The sequence below is a fragment of the Lycorma delicatula genome, chromosome 4 (genome assembly GCF_047948215.1).
Source record: "Lycorma delicatula isolate Av1 chromosome 4, ASM4794821v1, whole genome shotgun sequence".
Classification (NCBI taxonomy): domain Eukaryota; kingdom Metazoa; phylum Arthropoda; class Insecta; order Hemiptera; family Fulgoridae; genus Lycorma; species Lycorma delicatula.
Window position 1 is genome coordinate 40,404,400 of NC_134458.1, and position 25,838 is coordinate 40,430,237.

Genomic DNA, 25,838 nt, shown 5'->3' on the forward strand with positions numbered 1-25,838 from the left:
TGTTTTCGAGTAGTCTAACTGATTTGATTAATTTAGTCATAAGTAAAGTATTCTTTAGGTTTTTATGTTTATGTTTTTCAATTGGAGTAAATGAAGTATTTATTTATTTTATATCTTTTGTTTATGTTCTCTAGAAAAACATCATATTAAAATATTTATTTTATTATTAATAAAATAATTTTCAAGAAATAAAAACTCCATTAGCAAATATTTTTAAATATTTAATTCTATAAGTAACAACATAGCTATTTAAATTATAATGATTGGTTACAATATTATACTAGATTATACGCACTTACAGCCTTACAGTAAAATGTACAATTTACAGTGAATGTAAATCAAAATCCACCAGTAATTATGTGAGATCTGTACATTTGAGTTGAGAAATGTTTATGGTAGACCAAGGTTTGTCTCAACCTGAAATAGAGGAATAGGTTTTAGACAAAACTGAAGAGGATTCAAGATTGTCTTGCAGAAAAATCCCTCATCAGAAAGGTATTCATAGCCACCACATAATATGGAATATTCTTCATAATGTTATTGAAACTGTATTTATTACCTTCACTACATTCAAGCTCAATTATTGGGTGATTTCTGAAGAAAGACTGACTTTTGTTGCTGGCTAATGATGTAAGGTATTAGTTACCTTATAGTTTTATGTAATATTTTATTTGCAGATGATGTATTGTTTACTCAGAATGGAATAAGCAGTTTCCATACTAACCATTTCTGGACAAAAGAAAATTCTCATGGTACTTTTGTCTTAAGGCAGTGGATTGGTTGTACTACATGTACATCGACAGAATATTTGGAAAGTGTTCGAAGAGTCTGGTGTATGCTATGCTAATAAACTGTCCAGATTAACTGAGAGCTGAGATAATTAATTTAAAAAAAAAGTAGAATAATACATAAAATATTTGACCATCATCAAGGTTCATTGGTCAGAAAAGGGCTAATTGCTGTGTTGATATAAATTGGGGCTCATTAAATATATTGATTTTCCCACGCCATTTTTAATTACTGATGTAGTTGTTTAAGTGAAAAGTGAAAACTTTGAAACCTATGCATTTAACTTTTTTATTTTGTATTTTTTTTTTTAGAGAACTAGTGGTAAATTTTGTTTTTCAATAATAACTTATTGGTTTAGTGGTATTTGACCAATGGCAATTATTTGAATGGTATTGATTTTATCGCATACTGAAGGAGATAAAACTTGGCACAAAGTTGTTTTGAAAATTTTAACATATACCCATGCTAAAATTTCCCATTATAACTGTTCTGTTTGATTTGCAAAAAACAATGTGTCATTTTTTTCAGACTGAAGCGCTTAAAATTTTAGCTAATAATACAATTCCTTTTTATTACTAATAATTCGTGAGCTTTTGTCAAGTTAAAAATTATGGTGGCTGCTTTTGAAATTTACAAACAAGACCCTCATATTTATTTATTTTTTTAAAGAATATTAGGTTAAAAAAATTCAATGGAATATCTCAATCTATTCTGATGGTGATATAAATTTCTGTTTAAAAATAACAAAACAGTAACCTTCCAAACATCTGGTTCAGGATATTTTCATTGTACAGATGTTAGGAACACATAGGATGACTATTCTTTTTTAATACTTTGTTCAAGTAAACAGATAAATGTTCATGTTCTCAGATATAATACAAGTAATGTTTAGTGGTTGCTGTTCATTACTGCATTCATTGGTAGCTATCTCTCAGATATTCTGTGCTAAAATTTAGACCAGGTGGAAAACAGTATTGACCTAACGTAACCTTATTTCATTAAAAAAAGAATGTTAAATGGTTGCAAAGTAAATTTCATGTAGGACTAAACTAGGATATTTCCTCAAACATTTTTTTTCTAAGTTCTGGTTGGTCATGTTGATACATAGTTACCACTTTTTTTCTTTATGTTTTAGCCATTCTGTTATTATTTCATCTGTAATTGAGTTTATACAACAAAATTGACAACCAGAAATTGTTAAGTTTTATTGTTAAAAATTGAATCTGGAAATGAATGATGAAAATTCTGAGAAATTGGTTACAATTAAAAATGTGTGTGTATAATTATTTTAGTATTATAATTTAGGTATATGATTTTTAAATAGGTTTGCTATAAGTGAAAAAATTTACTATAAGTAAATTTCCAAAAAGAGAGTTGAAAATTATTAAAATATATTACTAATAATAATGTTATAAAGTTTAACTTTTTGAAATTTAATATTTTAAGACATACAAGCTTTTTAAAGTATAAAACAAAGTATGGGATGTTTAAGTCAGATCATGAGAATTTTGGCTATTATAGAAACAAATTGTTTTTTTTTAGAGAAAAATTGTTTTTTGTCCCCTATTCACCTTAATTTTAACTTTATTCTTACATATGTTTTTCTTCTATTGTCTGACCAGTGACCTCCCTTGCAACTTTACTATTACCCATTTATGCAATTAATGTTGTTTTAAAGTTTTATATTAGTACCTGTCCAACATTAAATATATTTCAGTTTAAAAAAAATCATCTTCAGTAATTAAATACTATTGTTTTAAAAATATTTAAACGCAAATATTTACCTATTTAGCAAGCATTTTTATCATCATTAGCCTTGTTGGATTACACAAAATTATTTATAAGCATATACTGAAAGAAAGTATGTTGCATTTATTACATGAGTACATAATAAGAGAATTAAATTCATTATAGATTCTGTTTAATTGTTATTATATAAAACTGAACAATTTCTTTCTTAGGATATATGTTCTCATGCAAAACTTTTTCTTTAATAAAAAGCTTTTCGTGACTTCGTTTTAAAATTTTATTTAAATACATTTTAATTTACACGAATATGCTGGAATTTATTTGAAACTTGATTATTAATCATATTTCTAAGCTTTAACCAAATTATATTTTATATACTCCACACTATGTTTTTTATATTTATTTTTAAGATTGTGCTTTGACTTATATAATTATTATCATTGAATAATGTATGCTGTAGGCCTGTATATGTGAATTGTTATTTATTTAAAATAGTTAGTGTCTATTTTACTTTCTACATTATTTAACATTGAGTTAAATGCATCATCTTTGACCAACTGTCTAATTTGAGGATCAACAAATATTCCTTCTTTAATTTTTCCTTCACTTACGTTCGGAAATTTCTGCCTGATGTACAAAAATCCGGGACTATCCTTCTTCATTGCTTTTACAAAATTTTTCATTAGTTCTAGCTTGATATGGAGAGGGGGTAAAAATATTTTTTTGGGTTCAACTAAGGGTTCATGAATAATATTTTTCTCATATGGAGTTAAGTTGTCTCGTTTCTTTTACTCTTTGGTAACGTAATGTTTATCCCTAGCTCGGCTGTCCCATTTGCAAAGAAAACACATGTACTTAGTATAGCCTAACTGCATGCCTAACAAAATAGCTATAACTTTCAAATCATCACATATGTTTCAGGCATTTCTGGATACTCTGTTTCCAGATGTGAGGGTGAAGCAGAAGTTGGCGTCAGGGTGGGTGATACACCATTCACTGGCGTGCAGGTTGTGGATCCCGTACATACAGACCGAGTGGTTTCTCGAGTGGCACTGAGAAAGCCACTGGGGATTGACCAACATGACCCGGATATTTTCTATCATCTGCTGCCTGTCATAAGAGAGCCACTTGACAGGCTGTTCTCGGGGTGCCTTAGCTGGGGCTGCTTTCCGGCTTGCTGGAAAGTGGCTTTGGTGAGGGTGCTCTTAAAATCAGGAAAGGATCCTAGTGAGGTCGGTAGTTATTGTCCCTTCAGCCTCTTGCCGGATATCAGTAAGTTGCTAGAAAGACTGGTTATGGAACAGCTCTGGGAAAGCATTGATATGAACTATTTTCTGAATGGAGGCCAGTATGGCTTCATGAAATGGGTTGGCACCAAGGATTGCGTCTCAAATGCTCTTGCCGAGGTGGAAAGAGCTGACTGTAATTATGTTTTGGCAGTTTTTATTGACATAGAGGCAGAATTTCTTTCCTTATGTTGGAGTTCTGTCCTCTATGAGTTGGAACCCCGCAATGTTCCCGTAACCCTACAGGCCGTAGTACGTGACTACTTGTCTAACTTCATGGCTCTGTTTAAAGATGCTCACCTAGTTGTGGAAAAATTCATAACCAGGGGAAGCTCACAGGGTTCTCAGTCCCTTGCTGTAGAACCTGGTCTTTGACGGATTTCTGGGATTGACATTCCCAGAAGGGGTCATGGCCCAGGCTTTCGCCAATGACTGTCTCCTATTAGTTCATGGTAACTCATGATGGCAGCTAGAAGATCAAGCTCAGGCAGCTTTTCAACCACAGAGGTCTGGATGGACATACAAAATTTAAAGATTTCTGTCCCCAAGATGAAGTGTATGCTTCTCAAGGGTGCAGACAAATTATCATACAGTTGGAACCCCCACATTAAGTATAAAGAATGTGTAATCAGTCAAGTGAGAGTTCATAAGTACCTATGTGTTTTGTTTGATGAGAAGTTGCTGTTTAGCAACCACATTAAGCAAGTGTGGTGCCCATTTGGGTGCATAGGTTGGATATGAATAGAGCACTTTTTCAAAATTTAAGGAGTACCCAGCGCAGAGCCTTAATTGTATGCACTGGTGTTTTTAAAACAACCTCTACGAGGCTAACACTGTATTGGGAAAGGCTCTCCCAATCTATTTAGTGGTAAAAGTTCAGGCAGCCATGTGGAGATTGTGAAGAAGTCAGGAGGTCGAAGTATTTGGGATGCGGTTTCAAGCCGGGCCAGTATCGGAGTGGAATGGTGATAACAATATTCCGGATAAATTTCATTCAGTTGCTCATCTTCCGCCTGTGGAAGAGGCTGCAGAGCCTCACGATGGATGCTTGGCAGCTGAAATGGCACACCTCGACTAAGGGAAGATCCTTGTATAAATTTATACAAGGTCTGGGGGCATGAAATGCCTTGAGCTTGTTTTTAAGGGCAACGGTTGCCCTGGTGCTTGCCAACCATGTTAATTTAAACCAATATCTTTTTCGGTTCCGCGTGGCTGCTGATGAACTGTGCATCTGTGGGTCCAGTCAAATTAACACCTGATGTTTGACTGCTCTGCTGTTGGGGGAGCCAGAGGCCGGGCCAGCTGGAACTTAGAGGTCTTCAAGTCCAACAATGTGGCGAAAGCCACATTGTTGGACTGTGTGGGAGTTCCTTGATGCAGTTGCTTTGTTCAATCGACATCAGTAGTTTACCTTAGGGAAAAGACTACTACCGTACTGCTATGAGAAGCTAATTTAGATATATATATATATATGGCTGACCACCAGCCAATTAAGGCTTCAAGCGCTTTAATATGGTGGACAGGTACTTGCTGGCATTCAGCGACCTATGCGTGGCAGTGAATTGCTATCTAGACGAAGTAAATTTTAATTTATGGATGTCATGTATATTTTTAGTAGTTGATGGGGTGCGCCTACCCATCTTAGCAAATATATGAAAAGTGAGCGTTTGGGACATGTAAGCCGGTGGTGTATGGCACCATGCTTAGTCCGTTTATACTGTTAGGTAAGCTCTAGGAGCTATTTAGGATACTGGTCACTAAACTGTCTGAGGCTCAGTAGCTGTTTGAGGCACAGAAATTCGGTCTTATGCTTTAGGGTGACCGAATGGGGTGGTGGCAGGAGAAATGCCAAGCAAACCAAACATGTTCCAGCTATGTTTTTTATAATTTATCTCTTCAAGAACATCTTTCATCACATTGTATCACTTTCAAATTAATACCATAAGCAATCGATATTGAAGGATATTTGTTACCGTTTTGTGATACAACCACTTTTAAACTGTACTTGGACAAATCTATGAAAAGACGTTGGTCCTCAGGTTTATGAACTTGTCCTAGTGCAACATAAGCTCATCAATATCTATGCAATAAACCAAATTATTTTCATTAAGTTTTCATCAGTTTTTTTTGTTTGCTTTGAATCCTGAAATTTTTGTATTTGTTTTAAGTAAATTCCAATCTTGAGTCTTGATCCTAACAATTCAACTTGATTTTTTGATAAATTTAAATTCCTAACCAAGTAATTTAATTGACCTTGTGATATAAGATTTGGTTTATTGGAAGATAATTCAAAATCAAAATCGTTGTTGTCTTCTTCAGTACTGCCTGATTCTTCATCACCGCCTTCGAAACATACATTCACAGGTGGCTCAGGAACTGAAATAATTTCACTGTGAGGTACAGGCCTGATTGCAGATTGCAATGAAGGATATTTTACAGTATGTTTAGATTTTTTCAAATTCCAGACAAATGTTAAACAAAAGTAACAATCGGTTACATGATCCTTTGGTTCAGCCAAACCATAGGTACACCAAATGGCAAAGCCTTCCATATACGTTTCAGTCATCCTTTTAAATATACAGAACAATTAGTGCGTATTTTATGAGGAGCTCATGTTTTATCCTGATCACCAATTTTACACTGAAAGTACAAATGATATGCTTTTTTAATTAAAGGTGTAATGTTTTTTTAATTTAATTTTGTGGTAAACTCACCACATACCTAACTAAAGGCATCCACATCATTTACACAATTTTGAGACATTATGACACTGCACTGTTAACAAACTTAAGACAGCAATACGACTGAACAAAATTAATTTATTCCTAAATCCAGTGCTTAATACAAACAACACACAGCTGTGTTTTCAGCTACATGTGTTGACCTGCACAGACATGATTAATCTTGTCAATGAAGGCTCACTCTTCAGTATTAGGTATGTCTTTAGATGTCATAATATGTGACTATGATATGATTTAATTCTTTGTCTAGTAATGTTTATTTATAGCTTACAAATTATGTTAACAAAGTTAAACAATAAAAAATGAACTAACAAAATACAATATAGGAGCTTAATCTACTAACTATACGTTGAAAAATGAAAAAATCCTTTAATTAAAATGTAAAAATTTTTCAAAAATGGTGGGTGATAAAAAGATTTTGAATTAATATTTGTTTTCAGCATCAAAAGCAGATTAAAATCATGTATTGCATGTTAGGAAACAAAAATTATGTTTATCAGTGTATTTGTAATATTTTCTTGTTTACTTGTGTCTGTGTGTACTCACTTGTATGTTAATCAGTGCAAGTAGTTACCATGACGTATGGCTTCTTTGTCTCTAGTTTATTTTAAAAGTATTATGGACTTTATTTATGTGGGATCAGGGAAGGAAGTTGATAGAAACAGAGATATTTGCTGCAACAACCAGTTAAGAGGTCATCACAGATTTTTGTTAAATGTAATTATTCTTTAAATTATTGTTTTCATGTTTACTATTTGTATATATGGCTTTATGATTAATATTTTGTTTTTCTTAACTTATAGGTGTTTTGAAGGCCGTAAATGGTGGACAGGAATATGACTATAACCGAATTACCAAGGATGTTGTGGCATTTTATGCTGGTGACTTCCCTGAACTTGTTGAAAAATTGCAACTTGATCTTCATGAGCCTCCTATTTCCCAGGTAAATTTTCTTTTTGATCCATTTAAAAGAACCTATACCATGTTTCCTGTGTATCTCACATATATATATTTGGTTCATTTTATGAAGTTTTACTGACATAATTGTTATGGTAATTAAATAGTAATAAATCTGTAACTATAAAATTCATATTAATATGGTATAAAAGAATAAGCCAGATGTGTTTGATGTTTTTTGTTTCATATGTGTACTTGTGTGGTTTTGTGTTTTCATGTTTGTAGAAGGTAATATTTGGGAAAAATTATCATCAAACATAGCTTACTTTGGAATACTGCTTCAGTCTTTAGATTACTCAGATCATAACTCAGAATTTCTGCAACATTCAGACTTGTTTGGTGAAAATTATTGTTTTTTATAACCTTTATCACAGTGTGAAATTTGTTTAAAAAAATCACGCTGATGGCTGATAATTTTTGCTTCTTGGTTGCATTATGGTTCTTTTTACACATTCTAACCCACAAGACAGTTTGGCAGATCAGATCCTTCTTTGCATTCTCAAACAAATCGGATAATAATTTAGGGCTGGAATGTAAGAGAAGTTTACATTATGTTTTTGATATATCTTGCTGCAACCATTTAATCAAATTACTGTATTTCTTTTTGTGTTTAGTTACAGATTTTGTTAATTCGTACACTATATTGTCCAAAAAAAAAATACAATTTATACAGCTTCGTATACAATGAATTTTATTTTATTATCTATAAATACTGTAAAATTCTATCACGAAATGTTTCATGCGATTGAATGAAATATAACCTTATTAGTAGAAAAATGCTATTCTAAAACATTTTTCATGGGACTGGGGAAAAGTATCATTAGCAGAAAAATGTTGTAAGTGCGATTTGAAAATATCAAGTTTTCTTGGTTTCATAAACAAAATAATCTAATTTTACCATTATTTTATACTTTACAAATCTTCTAGATGGCAATATATGTAGTTAAAACAATTCATATGTGTTTCATTTGCCTTCTACCTTGATCAACTGATCACAAATAATCTAAATATTTGCATACTCTGAATTGAGATTATTTTAGGCGTGTGGTATATCTATCTACATCCCTATTATTTTAGGAGTGTGGATTATCTATGGTGCATCCAGTTCACTGATTCTACAATTTAAACATACCATGGATTACCCTCATTAGAACACATTTACCTTTTGAGTAAGATTAGTGAGTTAATTTTGGAAGTCAAACAGAGTAATCTGTGTCTTAACATAATTTATAAGCAACATTTGCTTGTAAGCATTGTCTGTGAGTGATTAATCTACATCATATAACACCCATGCACTGTCAATTGGTTCTTTTAAATGTTTATTTTAATAAAGTCAATACAAAAAAAAATAAATTGCCATATTCTCACTTAAACTTACAAACTCTGATGTGATTTGTCATACTTACAAGATCATCGTTAGTGGTATCAAGCATTTTTCTGTTTTCATATCTTGACTTACCCAAATTGATCTCTATTAGATTCCAGTGATTCTTCTAAATATGATTAAGAATTATGTAAAAATAATTTTAAAAAATCCTTTCCTATGCATCCTAGTTTTTGAAAATTATGAAGAATTGTTGATTTGTGAGCCAGTTCCTCATTGATCATGATGAAATTTATTGGTTGTGCCATACCAATTTGAATACTTTATAACATCAATCAGTTTATATGGATTCAATACAGAAATACAGATTTCTGTTGTAATACAATTGCCGCTCAGTTACTACAATTAATATAGTTCTATTGCAAAGGATAAATGAGTTTGCCTAAATGAAGATGTAGGGTAACTAACTTTTATACTGTGAAGCAACTGGTGCAAGTCATGTAGTATGCGGGGTGTGATTGATTTTGTCTTTGCAATATGGGATACACTATGAAAGTATGTCTAGGAAGCTTGATTTTTGGAATTTTAAAAAATTATGTAAAATGAACATCATGCTAGTTCATTAAACACGTGGTACTATAATTCTAGTCCCATGCATATTGTGCAGACCCATGTGCATGCATACTGGACTTATTTTGCTTTATTTATTTCCAGAAAAAAAAGTTAATTTTAAAATATAGAATTGGCTGCTTTTGTGTATAGAAAACTTTCTTTTAGTCTGTCTCTTATGCTTTCATTTTCTCACATCTGATTCTCTTTCAGTTTGAGAAATAAGATAAAGTTTGATTTTTTTAGAAGATAAGATTTGACATAGTTTGTTAAATGAGCTAATAAAACACAAATTGCCAGAAAATTATCATTAAATTAATAATTATTTTAATATGAAAAGAATGGCATTTTAAATGAATAAAACTTAATAGATAACAAATGAAAGTTAAGGGATTTGACATAACACCATCATAATACAATATGAGACTGCATTAATAATCACAACCAGTAATAAAAAATTCAACTAAAACACATTGAATACCATACACTATACAGTTCCATGCCACAGCAGTATAAATACAATAAATAATAAGTTTTACATGACTTTTTTTTGTAGTAATATGGATTTTAAACTGTGACACAGTTCCTTGCCACATTTTTCAATGGTAATATTTTTCAGCCCTCTTAACCCTCTAAATGCTGAGTAACCTTAATTTCAAGTAATTGAATTTTATTACGCTTGAGTTCAAACATGTATAGGCAAAAGTAATAACCGATTTAATAAAGGAACAATTTTTTTAATTTTATGAACATACAATATGTTAAAATAATGGTGATTATTAATTAGGATGTTAATAGTGTTTCAAATGAGATTAAGGTTAATAAAAATAAAGTTTAATGAAAATAGTCCATCGTTCTCTTCTGAATCGTTTTAAAACTTAGTTTTCTGTATAATGCTTTTTTAAATATAAGGCTATAAAATCTTTAGTACATGATCCTCGTATTTGTACCATATTAAATGTACAGTATCCAGCACAGTTTTAGCTGTTGGTTGTCACTGAAGCCTTGTTTTTCTGTATTGTTTTCATTAGTGTTTTGCAAACATTCTTCATTAATATTTTCTTCAGTAAGTAGTGCACAAGTTTCAAGATCACAATCAAATATAATCAAAACATAATTTCAGGAGGAACTCCTCAGTCTCACAAACCTATTTCTAACTTCAAATTTCTGTGGCTCTCCTTTTGTTTTATGTCAGGAATTAAAGCAGCATCATTAGAAGAAAATCTAACTTTTCTAAAGCAGTTCTCATTACATATTGCTTTTGTAATGATTTGACAGCAATTCTCTGTAAAAGAATACTTAATTTTGTAATGAATTTGTTCAGTCTAATTCATCTAGTATTTTAAAAATATTTTCTATCCTATATATCGTTTAAAAAATTTGAATTTTTCTTAAAAATACAGTAGCTGCAGCTAAGAAGTGGTGTTTTGGAATAAAAATTGAAGTTAATTGAAGTGAGTGTGAGCCAGTGAGTTATCTTAATCAATAGAATTTTTTTTTTTTAGCTAATTAGTAAAAAATTATTATGTCATCCATGACTTAGAATTTGGTACACTTTCAATAACTAAAAGTTAATTCCATTGAAAAATTGGCTTTTCCTGTTGTCAAAGCCAGTAATTTCCATATTCACAGATAACGAATAGTTAAGGATTCTTGGCTTTGCTTACCTCCATGGCATTTGTAAATTGTAAAGCTGCATTTTTTGTGGAAGGAAGCATTTATAAAATATCTTTGTCTCATTGGTGTTGTAATTTTCTTTAGAATAATTTTTAGAAATGGAAAGTAAGCTATCTTTTCACAAAATGTTTGTTTCATCATTAACAATTTTCTTTTTTTGCCACAAACTATAAAAGAAATGTTATGCTTTTGTTAATTTCCTGAGTCAGGCACTACTAACCACACATTTTTCCTGACTTGAAAGTGTGGCAAATTGGCTTCCTTTTCCTTGAATCTTTTTTATTACTAGTCAGGATGTTTTGGGTTACAACAGTCCAAAAACCATCTAAATGTACATGTTTCTGCATCTGGATACTCTCGGCTTATCTGTGTCTTTTGTTGTGGCTAGGGTACTTACTGGTCAAATCAGCTGATTTGGAAGTCGAGAGTTCCAGCGTTCAAGTCCTAGTAAAGACAGTTACTTTTATACGGATTTTAATACTAGATCGTGGATACCGGTGTTCTTTGGTGGTTGGGTTTCAATTAACCACACATCTCAGGAATGGTCGAACTGAGACTGTAAAAGACTACACTTCATTTACACTTATACATATCATCCTCATTCATCCTCTGAAGTATTAACTGAATGGTAATTACCGGAGGCAAATACCATTGCCTCCTTTTTTTTTGTTTACCCTATACACTAGGGTAAGAAAAAAGGGTACTTACTGGTATGTTAAAACCTGTAGCAGTTTGTTTCTTCATTTTCCCTTCTGAAGTCAATGATTGAATTGCCCAAGGTTTTTTTCTACAGTCAGTATTAGTTTATTAAAACATGTCTGTGAGCTTGAGTACACAATAGAATGTAAGTATATTACATAATGTAACAGTATAAATTTTGAATTACAAAACTTTTTTCATTACAAATTTCAACTTACTGAATTGAAATAAATTCAGCAACTACTTTTAGATTTTCAATTTGAATTGTAATAACATATTTTGTATAATAGAGTACAATTTAATTCATAACAGGGCTCTGAATAAAAGAGGATTTCCACTTAATAAAGTGCAATTTATTGAGTTTTGACTGTATGTAATGCATGTAATAGACCATGATGTAAACATAATAACTTTTAATGTCAGTAGAAAGTAATAAAATGCATTTACTTATTTTTATTTTAATGTTTATTTTGGAAGTACTATTTGTGTTTTTGCTGCCTATGTGTAAAAACCATAATAAAAGAAATATTAGTCAAACACTAGTCTGCAATTACTATACTCTGATAGCTTCTTTTTTAACTCACTTGTTTATTTGATGCTTAGATAATTCTTAAATATGATTTTTGAATAATATAGATATCAGCTTAGAAAAATCCACGGACAGCCGAAGTACATAGTTCTATCTCATCTCTTTTAAAATAAAGGTGAAACCACAAACATTTTATATTTGCATTATACACAAATAGCATTCAACTCCCATAAATTGAATGACTTTCTTTATAATTAAAATTAATCTATAAAACCTAAATTCAAGAAAATTCCATCAAAGCTAGCATTGTTGAGTGGTGTTCCTGATGCCTGTCATCTGATTTTTATGAGTCCTTTAGCTTTTTATGTCGGTTAACTTGTACTGACTTTTTAAATTAAAATAAATATTAGCAAATTAAGTTTAATTTGATGAACTTAAAGCGATTAATTTTTGTCAATTTTTTAAATTAAATTCTTAAAATCAACTGTTTTAGTTCTTTTATTTTCACATTTATCTAACTATATGGTCCTACAAAATGACAAAACAGTTCTTATTAATTTTAGGCAGTTTGTGTTAATACTTGTTCCATTCCATGTTGAGCCGTCCGGTGCTGCGATCTAGTGGGTGCTTGCACTGACCAGAGAGTTGAGCTCGTACAAGCATTCGGTGCTCAAATCTGACCAAGAGCGGTCGTGTTCCACATTCAGTCTGGATGAACACTTAGTTTATTAGCATAAGTTATAAGTTATTAATTTTAATTATATGTGTAAAATAGTCAATTATACATTATCAATGTGTCAAGACAAGTAATTAAAGAACAATTCAATAAGCAACAATGCATTAGTTTCAATTCATCACCTATGAAAATACAGTCCAATCTCTCTCTAAAATCTACCACAACGTGTTAACGGTCTTCAGGCAAGATCGTTCATAACAATACTGAAATTGTAAAAAAAAGAAAAGTAATGTGGCAAATAATTCAATTGAATTCATGGAACACAAGTGATGATGCCCAGAACTAGGGTTCTGCCCAGGACACTCTCCTGGGCTGAGCTTTACTTGATTGTACGTCCGGCCCAGGGGAGTAGGGGAAAAACTGGTAAATCTTAATGAAAAATGAAGCCAAACGAGGATTTATTTAAAATATGTTTTATCTTTTAAGCCAGATTGATCTTATCATAGTTATTCAATTTGTTTGCTGACTGAGGTTAAGAATAATGAGGTTTTTCATTCATTCTGGAATGGAAAGAATTATCAGTGTGTTGTACCTTCTGGTGGACTATGTATGATCTGACTGACTATTTAGTGTGTTTACTTATCTCATAATGTCTATGATGTTTAAATCGGTCTGATTTCATTTATTAAATTAAAAAAAGAAAAAACGTCATAAAAATTATTCTGTTACCTCCATTAGTTGAATTGAATAATTAACTAATAAGTAATGATCTGCTTTTTCAGTTTGTGTAAGCAGTAATTCTGTTTCATCAGCAAATTGCAAAAATATGAAAATTTTTCGTTTTATCTATATAATCTTTTGTAAGAGGTTGACATTACATTTATTGTCATAAGGGAAATTCTTTACATCATACAATACCAAAAAGCATTTAGTAAGTCCATGGTTTGTCTTAAATAGGGTTTTTATATTTATAAATTGTACAGTATTCATTTTCTAAATTAGAGAATTTACTGCAGTTAATTACTTGAAACACTTAGCTATTTACACTCACTTGAGCAGGACATTTTATTTATACGAGTCAGTCACAAATTTTTTTATCTGTAATTAAGAATTCCTTCTCTATTACTATTTTCTCCTCATACTGTAAACACACAAACTATATTTAAAAAAAAACACCTTTGAATAAGAGAAAAATACCTTGTAGATGCACCTGCTCAAAGATTATGTCATAGTACTGCTGAATAATATAGAGATACCAAGACAGCATGGATATCTGATTAGAAGCCGTGGGTAGTTAATCAATTATTGGTAAGGGTAATTATTGTTCAGTGATCCAGATAGAGAACTGGTCCAACATGCTACGCTATCTTACAATCAGTGTATGATTTAGGAATGCATTATAATATTTTTAACATAAGTTGAACAAACCTGTCATTGCTTTTGTTGTCATTGTCTTGGTCCATTTTCCCCCTTTTTCACCTTTCTTCGTTTTGCTTCAATCATCATTATCTTTGCTTCCTGCCTTCCAATCAAACCATTCGTATTCAAGGAATCTTCTTTTCTTTTTCTTTACTGTCCATATCATTTATTTCTTAATTTCTCTTTTTTGTTCTGTTGGTTCTTTTCTTTCACAATTTCTTTTATTTTCTTGCTTCTAAGTTTGTTTCTTTCGTCACTTCATAAGCTTGTACCTTACCTACAGCTGAGTATATTTTCTCCAGTTTCATTGTCAGCATTAGTATGTTTATTATAAAGTCTTTACATCCAACCCATTTACATTCCTACTCTTATATTATATGAAATTTCTTATTTTTATCGTAGGTTGTTTTTATTAATGTTGTTCTACGATTTGTTTATATTTATCTTTTTTTTGGAGTAGGAATTAATTGGGTTATTTTAATTTTCAGTGTGTTCAATGGATAGAAGATGCTAAATTGAACCAGTTAAGAAGGGAAGGTGTACGTTATGCTCGTATTCAGTTGTGTGATAATGATATTTATTTTCTACCACGGAATATAATCCATCAGTTCAGAACTGTTTCTGCTGTGACTAGTATTGGTGAGTAAGAATAAATGTCATGGGATTTGTTGCAGTTGTGCTCTGTTTACCCCCTATACTGTTGAACCTGCATATCCAGTATTGTCCCCACTGTGTGTGCCAGTCCAAGTTTTTTTGATTTTAATTTGTGTTTACCATGTGTTGTCTCATTTTCAAATTTTCAACATTTATTCATTTTTAATTTATATTTTGAAGAAACATGAGTTGTTACAGCCTTCAGTTATACAAAGAGGAACTGGGCTTGTTGTCACTTAGTTTTGGTGATCTAAGAAAGTCTTTTTTCTGATATTACTTCTAATAAATCAAATGCTAAGAACAATATTTTCATCTGTATTATGTGTATGTAAATTGGCATTTATTATTCAGGCAGATTTTTCTGATATGAAATAAATTTATCTGTTATTATTATGTTTACTTTCTGGCTGTTAATAGTTGTAACAACCAGATACAATTGAATCAAGGTAATGTATACAATACATTGTATTAATTTGCTTTATGCTATTTCCCTCAATATTTTTTACGTCTGTATCATTGATGATGTACAAGTAGTACGCATTTAAACACAATTGCACAGTATTTGAAACATCCGTAGTTTCATCACCTAAAACAGAAATAACACTCAGCACAATTTACTTTATTTATAAGTTTTTCTTGTATTATTTAAGCACTTGTGTGGATGATCTCGTTTTTAATGTCTGGACTTATGTAAGAGCATTCTTTTTTGAATGTAAAAGATGATTTTTCAAGCTGATGTCACCAACGTTAGCTCAAAATTGCAAAAGACTCTGAAATTTTCTGTCATTCACAGCAGGTTTCTCGAAGTTAAGAGGTCCGCTATCATTATCTCCTCGCAGGGGTAATTTTTATTCATCACAAAATAAAATTTGTTTATTGCTGCTCATTTTCAAGTTTTTCTTGTGCCTTCAAAGAATCCAGTTTAGTTATAACATCTTGATTTTTTCACTTATAACGTGTACAACGCTTTCAGACTTGACAGTACTGTCAAGGTGTGATATGTGTGATTATTGTGATCATTCAGTTTTTCCATAGCTTTTTTCCAGTTCTTGAAGGAACTTGAAATTAATTGGCCTGAGATTTCATGATCTCCTTTTCCAAGTCCCTCATTTGCAAACAAGACACAAACTTTGCAAAACACTATCTTTTTTTTAATGCTAGCCAGGGGTATGTTTTCATCCATTTTTTGTTAAAATTTAAGCGTTTGCTTATTCATTTGCATAACAGGATAAACAAAGGGATTTGCAGGCAACAGGACGGATGTCAAAATCTTCAATTTTAAATGATTAATCTGGTATAAAATATTCTGTGATGTCATTGCCATATCAAATACTTAAAGTTGAAATTGATCATTAACAACAAATTTGAAATTCTGGTGACCTACATCTTCAGTTACACTGTCACTTTTTAAATTCTCACAACACATTTTTAAAATTAACCCGTTGTTACGTGATGTGTGTATGTTACTCACATTGATATGATTTCTTTCCTAATTTTATGCTTATGGTAGATTCTTGTAATGCTGTCTGGTTGCCTACATATTTGTTTGGGATGCGATAAGCAAGTGTTGCATTTCTGGCTTGTGGGAAATCCTCAGTAATCAATTATTTTTATTAGTATTGCGTCAGAGTGAGTGCAGTGCTCACACATCGAGTAATGGCGTTACTCTTGCAGGGTAAAGTAATGGCAGATTAGGGTATATAGGAAGGGATTAATGATTAGGGAGATGATATGTACAAATTATTTCAAATTCTGTGAAAATATTTATGAGATGTTATACATTATGAAAATGTAAAATGCTAAAAATGGATTTTTTTTGGACCCAGCTTACTTAACCTCTAAATGATAAAGTCTAATAATTGTTGGGTGATAGGGGCTGAAGCCCCCATTGCCTGACAATTTCGTGGACTATAGCCCCCTTAGCCCCCTGCTCACCACATGTGTGATTTGGAAATAAAGTTTTAAAGCTCTAAGACAATGCCAGGAAAGCTAAGTGTCTTAAGATATAGCTTTTTTTTAAACTTTAAAAGCTAAGGAATGCTTTGCTCTCTTTTCTGAGAACTAGGTATTTATCATTTTATAAATAAAAGAGTGCTAACACTTGAAAGTTACATGTGTAGAAAGCAACTGCACTACTTTCTATTACTTTAATGTTGGTGACCAGCTAGAATTGGGATTTTACTTAACTATTTTTGACTGCTAGCATTATATCTGCATCATTTTTTTTTTCACGATGTTGTTCTACAAGATGTCCATGGTTTGGTGAGCTACCATATTGTAAGGGATATGGTTTATATTTTGCCAGACTGTTAATTTCTCAGTTCTAATGAGTATAGTTGGTATTTGTAAAAGAACTTAATAAAATAATACTTTCTGCTTATTAATGAAGTTTTTTTTCGACATAAAACGGGTGATTTTTTTAAAAAATATTATTTCATTTAATTTTTTATTTTTTTCTAGCTTGGCATGTCAGATTGAAGCAGTATTACCCTGATGAGCAAAATATACAGTCCATGAAATTAAGCCGAGCAGTTTCAGGTTTAACTACTCAGCATCTTTACAAAGAAAAGAAAACAAGCCTTCCGGGTTCTGCAATACCTGCTACTGTGCCGGATCATCATAGTAAAAGGAAAGCGAAAAAGGAAGGTGGTGAAAGTAGAGATAAGAAACGGTTGAAATCATGTGATGATAGTAAGGATATAGATTCATCTGATCATAAACATCGAAAAGAAAAACACCAAGATAAAACCTTAATCAAAATCACTAATGCTGTTAGCCTTTCTGCTGAACAGAATCAAATTAAAGTAGAACCTAATGAAAATGGAAATTCTGATTTTTCTACTTTAAATAATGATACGTGTTCTATCACTACTTCTTCTCAAGAAGAAATAAAACATGAAACAACTTTGTTGTGCAACAACGAGCCTGTTCCTGATAATATGTGTGAACAGGTTGTGCCCACTGATTGTGCAAATGATAGCGAGGCAGAAAATGTGTCTTACTGTAACAATGCTGATAATGATCATAAGGTAATGGATTTTACATCATCCCATATATTACATGGTGTTGCTGAAAAAGAAAACAAAGAAAGTTCAGTTTCTACCAAAGATCAGGTACATTCTGTACTTTGAAGTGATTTGCTTTATACATACAGTTAAATGAGTGAGGAAGTTTTCATTAGACATAGTTACATAAGTAGTTAAGTAGTTAATAGATAGGTGAAAATATGGATATAGTTATTTTTTGAAATGCTTGACATTTTATTAATCAATGTAAATAATAACTGGTAACAAAATTTAACATTTCTTTGTAAATAGTACATAAAACACATGTTATATTTATGCATAGATCTATAATTATTATAATAATAGTAAGAGTTAACTTAGTATTTATATGTGCACACTCATTGAAAGTTTACATATATTTTATACATAGATATATTACTACAGTTTGCTGTTTTTCATGATGCCTTAACAGCAAATAATAGCACATGAAACATAATTTTTTATAAACTTAAGTATGAAATGAAAAAATTAATTTCAATGCCCTAACTGGTATGTTGTATGTTTTCATGAAAAAAAAGTCTATTTTATACTGATGTTTTTAAGTGAAAAAAATCATTGCTTACTAGATTGTAATAAAAAAAAAGAAGTACAATTTAACTAAGGCACAATTTATTTATTTGGTGCCTTTATTAAACAGTCAAGTTTTATTTATTGACATAATTAAAGTCGTGTATAATGAATGATCATTGTTTTTTAAATGTTGTATAGCACTGTTATTTAGACATTCCTAAATTATAAAATGTGTTAATGTAAAGACAATTTTTTTCATTTAAAAAAATATTTCTGTATTTATAGTCGCATAATATTTTAATGCATTTATTTTCTCTGTTTATTTATTTATTACTCTTTAAGTTGTTAAGTAATATTATAACAGCTTCATTGAATAGAATCATAAAATTGTTTTCTCATATCACTTATAGGTAAAGTTTTTTAGTATGAGATGTAAATGTTTTAGTATTGATAAATAAATTGCAACATTCTTTTCAGATGTTTTTGTTAAATAATTTGTATGTATAAACTTGATATTGTTATTAATTATGGGTAAACTTTCAGTTAACCTAGTAGATGAGTAGAACAATGGCCACAATAAAATCAGATATGAATATTTGAAATATGAAAATATGAAATATTTCAGTAATAAACTAGAGAATTATATTTACTTAATGTTATGAATGTTTATAAAATTAACTTAAGCTTCAGAATTTATTTCTATTTTTCAGAAAATTTCTCAATCTCAAACAGTTGTATTATATAAGAGGGTCATTCAGTAAATAAATAAACAAACTGTTATAAATTTACCATCAACTATGTATAGATTTTATTATTTTGTATTTGTTTTCAACATAATCTCCCTTCACTGTGTATTTATCCCATCTTACTTTGAGTTTTTGTACTCAATCAGCAAAGAATTCTTTGAGTAGACACTAAATCACTTTTGCTTGCCTGTTTTTATATTGTTTTCCTCTTAAGCAGAATTTTAACAGACAAAAAAGTTTGTAGTTGATGGCACCAAATCAAGACTGTATGTTGGATGTGGTAAGACTTCCTAACCTTATTTAGCAATGGTATCTTCTGTTTGATGACATGAGAGTGAGCATTGTAATGTTGAAGAATCCATTCCTTTTCTTAACAGTTTACATTATTTAATAAGAATAACCAATTTCAAATTTTTTTTCAGCAACTAAGAATAATTGACACTGTTGACAGTACATTGGTCTTCCAAATAATGGGAAAGAGTAGGACCTTTCATGTCTCAGAAGTTAGTAAGCATCACTTTACTGTCAAAAGGCTGATTTTTAAAAAGTTTCTTTGTCACTGTAGGTTCAGTGTGTTTCCATTTTACTCTTGTTTTTTTTTTATTCTGATTTGTTATGGTGAATCTATGTTTCAATACCGTTCACTATTTGACTAAGAAATGCCTCGCAATCAGATCAGTAACTGATTGTGCACAGTTCTGTAATCTTGATGTTTTGTGTCGCTTCTCTTAGCATTTTCAGTACTCAATGAACATTTCTTAACAAAATCGCCGGTCATTGTGGATAATTTTCTGTTCTGACACAAGATTATTCATGATGACTTCAATTTGTTACCGTCCTAATCCTGTATTTCTACATTAATTTTTCTATAGCAAATCTACAATCATTGAGAATCATTTCATTAAAATTTTTTTCAAAATTTCTGTTGCCACCTCTACTGGCTATTCAGAACATGCTTCATCAGCAATACTTTTTTGGCCGTTTGAAATTTGTCTAACCATAAGTAAAAACTTGCCTTGTTCATGCAATTTACACCATATTGAGTGTTCATCAGTGAAAAATGTCAGTAGGTTTTATGCCTTTAGGTAACAAAAAACTAATAACTACACGCTTCTCTAAGATGCAAACTGACATTGGATCGTACATACTTACACTGGTATTGAAAATGAATGAAATATTTATAGACAGCACAGCATAGACTCATACTGATGTTGACCTTCATCCAATTGACTAGGCATACTAGTTCTACCTCCAAGCAAATTCATCTTATTTATTTACTTAATGACTCCTTGTGTGTAAATACACAATATATATATTTTTCCATAACTAAATTTTACTGGATTACCATTAAAGTATACAAAATGCAGTTGGTTATGTGTAATCATTATACGGTTAATAAGTTTTACCCTTTATTTATTATAGGAATGTATTAATTTAATAGAAAATAATAAATTAATAGCTTATTATGTCAGTTCTTATTTCCTTTGATCTTATTAGTACTTTTATACTTTACACTACTTTACCTAAAAACAAATTTTTAATAATGTAAATAAACTTTTGTAAAGAAAGAAAGATAATGCAACCTACAACTAAATTTGATCACCTAGGATGCCTTTATATATGGCCTATTAATTTGGTGAGTTGTGATGGCTCACCAACCCATCAAAAAATGTTCTCTTCTGCACTTTGTCTTAAAACCACTTAATTTCTGATCTATTACAACTAATTTTTTACATTCTCTACTACATTTTAAAAATCCTTGATTTTGTGGCTTTCTTCTTGTCCTAGTCTCTTTGCCACAGAATTTTATACCCTTACATCTTTGTAATTTTACTATCTAAATAACAAAATTCTGCAATTTCTGATATATTATGTTCTTTCATTTTAATATTCAATTCCTTATTGTCTCCTCCTTTCTGTCATTACCTTTGTTATACTCTTGTTTATTTTCAAATCAAGTTTATGAATTTTCAGAATTATAATTTTTTTTAAAAATAGAGTGCAAAAGTAGTTTATAACAAAATAAAAAATTACATGTAAAATTGTAAAGGCTTTATTTATTAGTTAAAAGTTGCCTAAGTTACTATTCAAACATACATACTTATTTTTTCTGGATTTACTGCCAGGAAAATAATTACTTTGATTACACAGATGTACACCAATTTTTATTTCAGAAACAGTACTAATCAACCTGTTGTGTAGTGGTGGTGGGGAAAAACAAACCGAAATATTTCATACAGAAGAAGGGGTTCCAACAGTTCAGTCTAATATATTCCAAAATGTTTCCATTCTAAATAGTTAGAACCTGCTAGTTATCTTTCATTACTTGAGTTAAGTCTTATAGTCATTGGCTTTTTGTAGTTGTCTTTTCATATAAACTAAAATCATATAAAACTAAAATGGGTCTCCAGAAAATCTGTTTGAGTCATGTATGTGATAAGTTATGTTTTAATTATTCAATTTACTCATTTAAATTGGCCAAATCGAAACAAATATTTTTTATAATGTCTTTTTAACACAGCATTTAACATCAGAAATCTTTTAAATTATTTTTTTTTAAAACTTATGCCGTTGTTGAATTCATGCCCGGTTAATAAAGAGTTTACCATATTTAATATCCGTATGTTTTTATTTATTTATAAATGATAATTATGATATAATTTGAAGGACTTATTTTGCTTTGTGAGTAATAGTTATATCAAACTACTTCTAAAAAAGAAGCAGTATGAGTTTGGCTAATATGATTTATAATTTTTGTATTTCATAATTTTTGTTTATGTAGGAGTGGTCACAAGTAGTCAGTCCTCTCCTTTATGATTATAGATTTAGGAACCATTTGGAGTATTTTACTGTCAGTCCATGCAACAGAATCAGTGGTTTAAGATTGTGACAGGGTTATGTTTTTCTTCTAAACTGCTTGCGTGTTCTACTAATTCTTAGTATATTAGTACATAATTTATTATGTAATTAATAAATTAAGCATTTTTTTCATTGTAATAATCTTTTGAAGCACTTCTAAAATTTATAACAAGTAAATTCAGAATTGTTAGACATGATTGTGATTATTACTGATGACAAACTATTTTTTGATACACATTTTTGAAACGTGTTCATTTTTACACTGAAATAAGTATGTGGTATTTTTAATCTTTGCAAACAACTCAGTATTTTCATTACTTTCACTCCACTGGTTGGTTTATCTATTGAAAAAAAATTACTAAAGAATACATATCACAAAAAAGATATATGTATTTAATGCAGAAAGTGAGCTCCACTTTAACTTGAAGAATTTCATACACATTTCAAACTTTGTGTAACAGATCTGCATTTGATGTTAAGAACAACTAAGTGTTCAGTTTAACAATAACTGTTCAGTCAGTTTTATTTTAAGAAATTGATGAAAATAGTAAAATTTATAATTAACTTTTTATATGTTTATAGTGAGGGCATTTACTTTGACAAAAGTAGAGGTCTGCCTGTATATGTTTGTATATTATATACACCACTAAGGCATAATTATATATTTTAAGTTTTTATTTAGTTAATTTGTATAAGAGATATATTCACTTATGTATGAAGTAAAATATTGACACTGTACATACATTTATATGTATGTGTGTATATATATGTAAAATGTCTGATTATTTAGTTGCCCCATGAATGAGAATTTAATTACATTTTCATTTTATCATCAGTTTTTATACATTATTAAATTTTAATATCTAATTATTTAAGAATATAATTTTTTTATTTTAATGTTCTGCTTTGACTTAAAGTGTATGGTTCATAAACTTTTTGTGTTTGGATATTGTAATATATAAACACTTTTTTCACTTAATTGTTATTACTTACGTTTCAGTGAGCTGTTGTTTTATTAAAGCATGCATTATTAATTATGAGGTACTTATTTTGCGGTTATGTTTTTACGTATAATATTGTAATATTATTTCTTTACACACTTTTTACATAAAGTACAAAAGTTAAAAAAAAAGTTGCAATCTTAGTAATAACACTTCAGGTGCGGTGATAGTATGTATGTGATCTATTCCTTTGATGAACTGTTCTTGGTGAAAGAAGTTTATTTTTTTATTTCTTTTTTTTTTAAGTAGTATTATTAATTTTTTATTCAGTATTACATTAAGTGTAAAATTTTGTATTGTTAAATTCATTTAACCACATCATTCACATATTATTTTTTGTGCAAAATTTTCAGAATTAAATATTTTGTATCAACAACTTGCTTATAAAATATTTTCTACTATCAGCTGATCTTTTTTTTAACTATTTAAAATTTTTATATAAAGACGAGATTTTAGAAGTATGAATTTTTCTCTCTGCCTGGTTGCAGGTTAGTTGTCATTTAGTCTACATGAGTTACGTGAAAAAGAGGTTGTGCTTCTGTTTATGTGAAAAAAAGTAGAATGATATTAAATATTTATTTTAGATTCATACAAGAAAAAATGCCTATCTTTTAAAAAAATCAAAAAAATTTTTTAAAAAGTAATCGGTAATAGAGGTTTACCATTTATAAAAAATTAATCACAAGACAAGTGCAGAAATCTGTTATTTAATCCTAATAGTGGCAATCATTATACCAGTAATATTAATAACTATGGCTACAGTGGTAACATTGTAATTGTGACATTTGTTGCAAGACTTAATTCAATTACTTTTTTATATTTAATATTCATGTAAACTGTGGCATTTTGTACTGTACTACATATTTTTTCCCCCTTTTAAAACATTTACACAATAGTTTTGTTTAAAAGATTTATTTTACTTTCAGTTGTTTTTTTATATAATTAAAATGTGAAAGTATTGTATATGTGATGACCATCTGATATTGACTGATACTGATATGTATTATATGGAAAATAACTGTCAATGATACCCAGAAAAGTTAGGCATATTGTATGTTCACTGTGTAATAACTTCCTTAACTTTTTTCTTCCAGGTTTATAAACAGTTACTTTTTTACTTCAAATAGAATTAAAAATAGTTCATAATCAGATTAAAGACTTAAATAATTTTTTTAATTAGATGTAAACTGTAAAGTGTGTCTGTTTTTTCATAAAGATTTTGAAGAAACACCACCAAAAAAATTAAAAGAATGTTTTAAGTCTAATGTACCCCCTCCTAATTTAGAGTTTTATTTTTAATTTTATGTCTTTTGTATGTGAAACTTGTGCTTTTTAATTTCTTTATATATCTTTTTTAAGTGAAAAATTGACCTTTGTTTGTTTTTTTTTTTTAAAACACTGCATAACCATAGAACATATTTGCCATTTAAGGTGATTGGTGATTGTCATTGCCACTAATAGGGTTGATTACTGTTATGGAAGTTTGGGTTTCTTTCTTAATCATATTTGAAGAAACAAAAGACTTGTTTGTTTGATTTTTTAATAATTTTTTTCTTGTTTTTGATTTTGTAGTTAACTAAAAAATTGGTGAAATCTACGGATTTAGGGGACCCTATATTTTATAAACATTTCTGGTTAATATTAATTTTTTTCTTAAAATTTCTTGTTTGAAATGATATACAACATTTAATATTTGTTTATCTTGGTACAGAAGATTGGAGTTGTATCTGATAATAATGAATTCAAAGATCAGGATTAGTAGTGTGCAATTGTTCATCTCAAATTTGCATATTGCATAACTTTAAAAATAATTTTACAATAATATTCTTAAGTAAATTTTAAAAATCTCAATGGAAGATGGAAATTATAAGTCATTAGAAGTTTTAAGCTGTAAATAGTAACACTTTTATTTATTACTTAGTTTGTTATTGACTATTTGTTTGATATTTATCAAAACTGATTCAGCAGTAATAAATTACCGTTCCATAAGACTAGAACAGTATGAAATTGTGACAGGAGCATTAGTGTTAAAACGTAGTGTCATTAGATTTCTTATGTTGTGTTCCTATATTACTCATTTTTAAATAAAACTGATTATTTAATTAGCTTTTTATTAAGTGGATATTTTTTTAACAGTAAACTTGCTTGTCATAATAGGTTAAAACTTAAAAATCACAGTGAAATTAAAGTAGTAGTAGAACATGCTTAAATGTTATATTAATATTTCTAGTTGCATTATGATTCTTGTGAAAAAAATTTAGTTTTTCAGTGAACTGAATTTGTTTATGTTTGTAGTGTTTAATTTTTTGTCTGTTTTTACAGTCAGTTATTCTTTACATTGTATTTTTTTTTATTCCAGTCATGTTTTATTATTCTATTTTATAATTCAGTTTTTATTATAATTTATTGGGTTATCTATAAGAGTGAAAAAGTACAGTGTATTCTATCTTGAGATTAAATTTGGCAGCCTTAAAGAAAAGAATGCAGCTCTGGTATGTGAAAAAATTGGAAGTAGAGGATGTCAAATATTGACAATGTACTGCAACAT

At 29.8% G+C, this 25,838-nt stretch overlaps 1 protein-coding gene across 2 annotated transcripts in view; it reads left to right on the forward strand.

Moving 5' to 3' along the window:
* LOC142323308 (uncharacterized) overlaps window positions 1-25,364 on the forward strand; it is a 99,767-nt gene extending 74,403 nt beyond the window's left edge. For both annotated transcript variants that reach the window (XM_075362779.1, XM_075362780.1), the window contains exons 8-10: window positions 7,369-7,508; window positions 14,944-15,094; window positions 17,570-25,364. In XM_075362779.1, the coding sequence (XP_075218894.1) occupies window positions 7,369-7,508; window positions 14,944-15,094; window positions 17,570-18,240 (962 nt within the window). In that variant the 3' untranslated portion in view covers window positions 18,241-25,364. The remainder of the gene's footprint in view (window positions 1-7,368; window positions 7,509-14,943; window positions 15,095-17,569) is intronic.
* The last annotated feature ends 474 nt before the right edge of the window (window positions 25,365-25,838 follow it).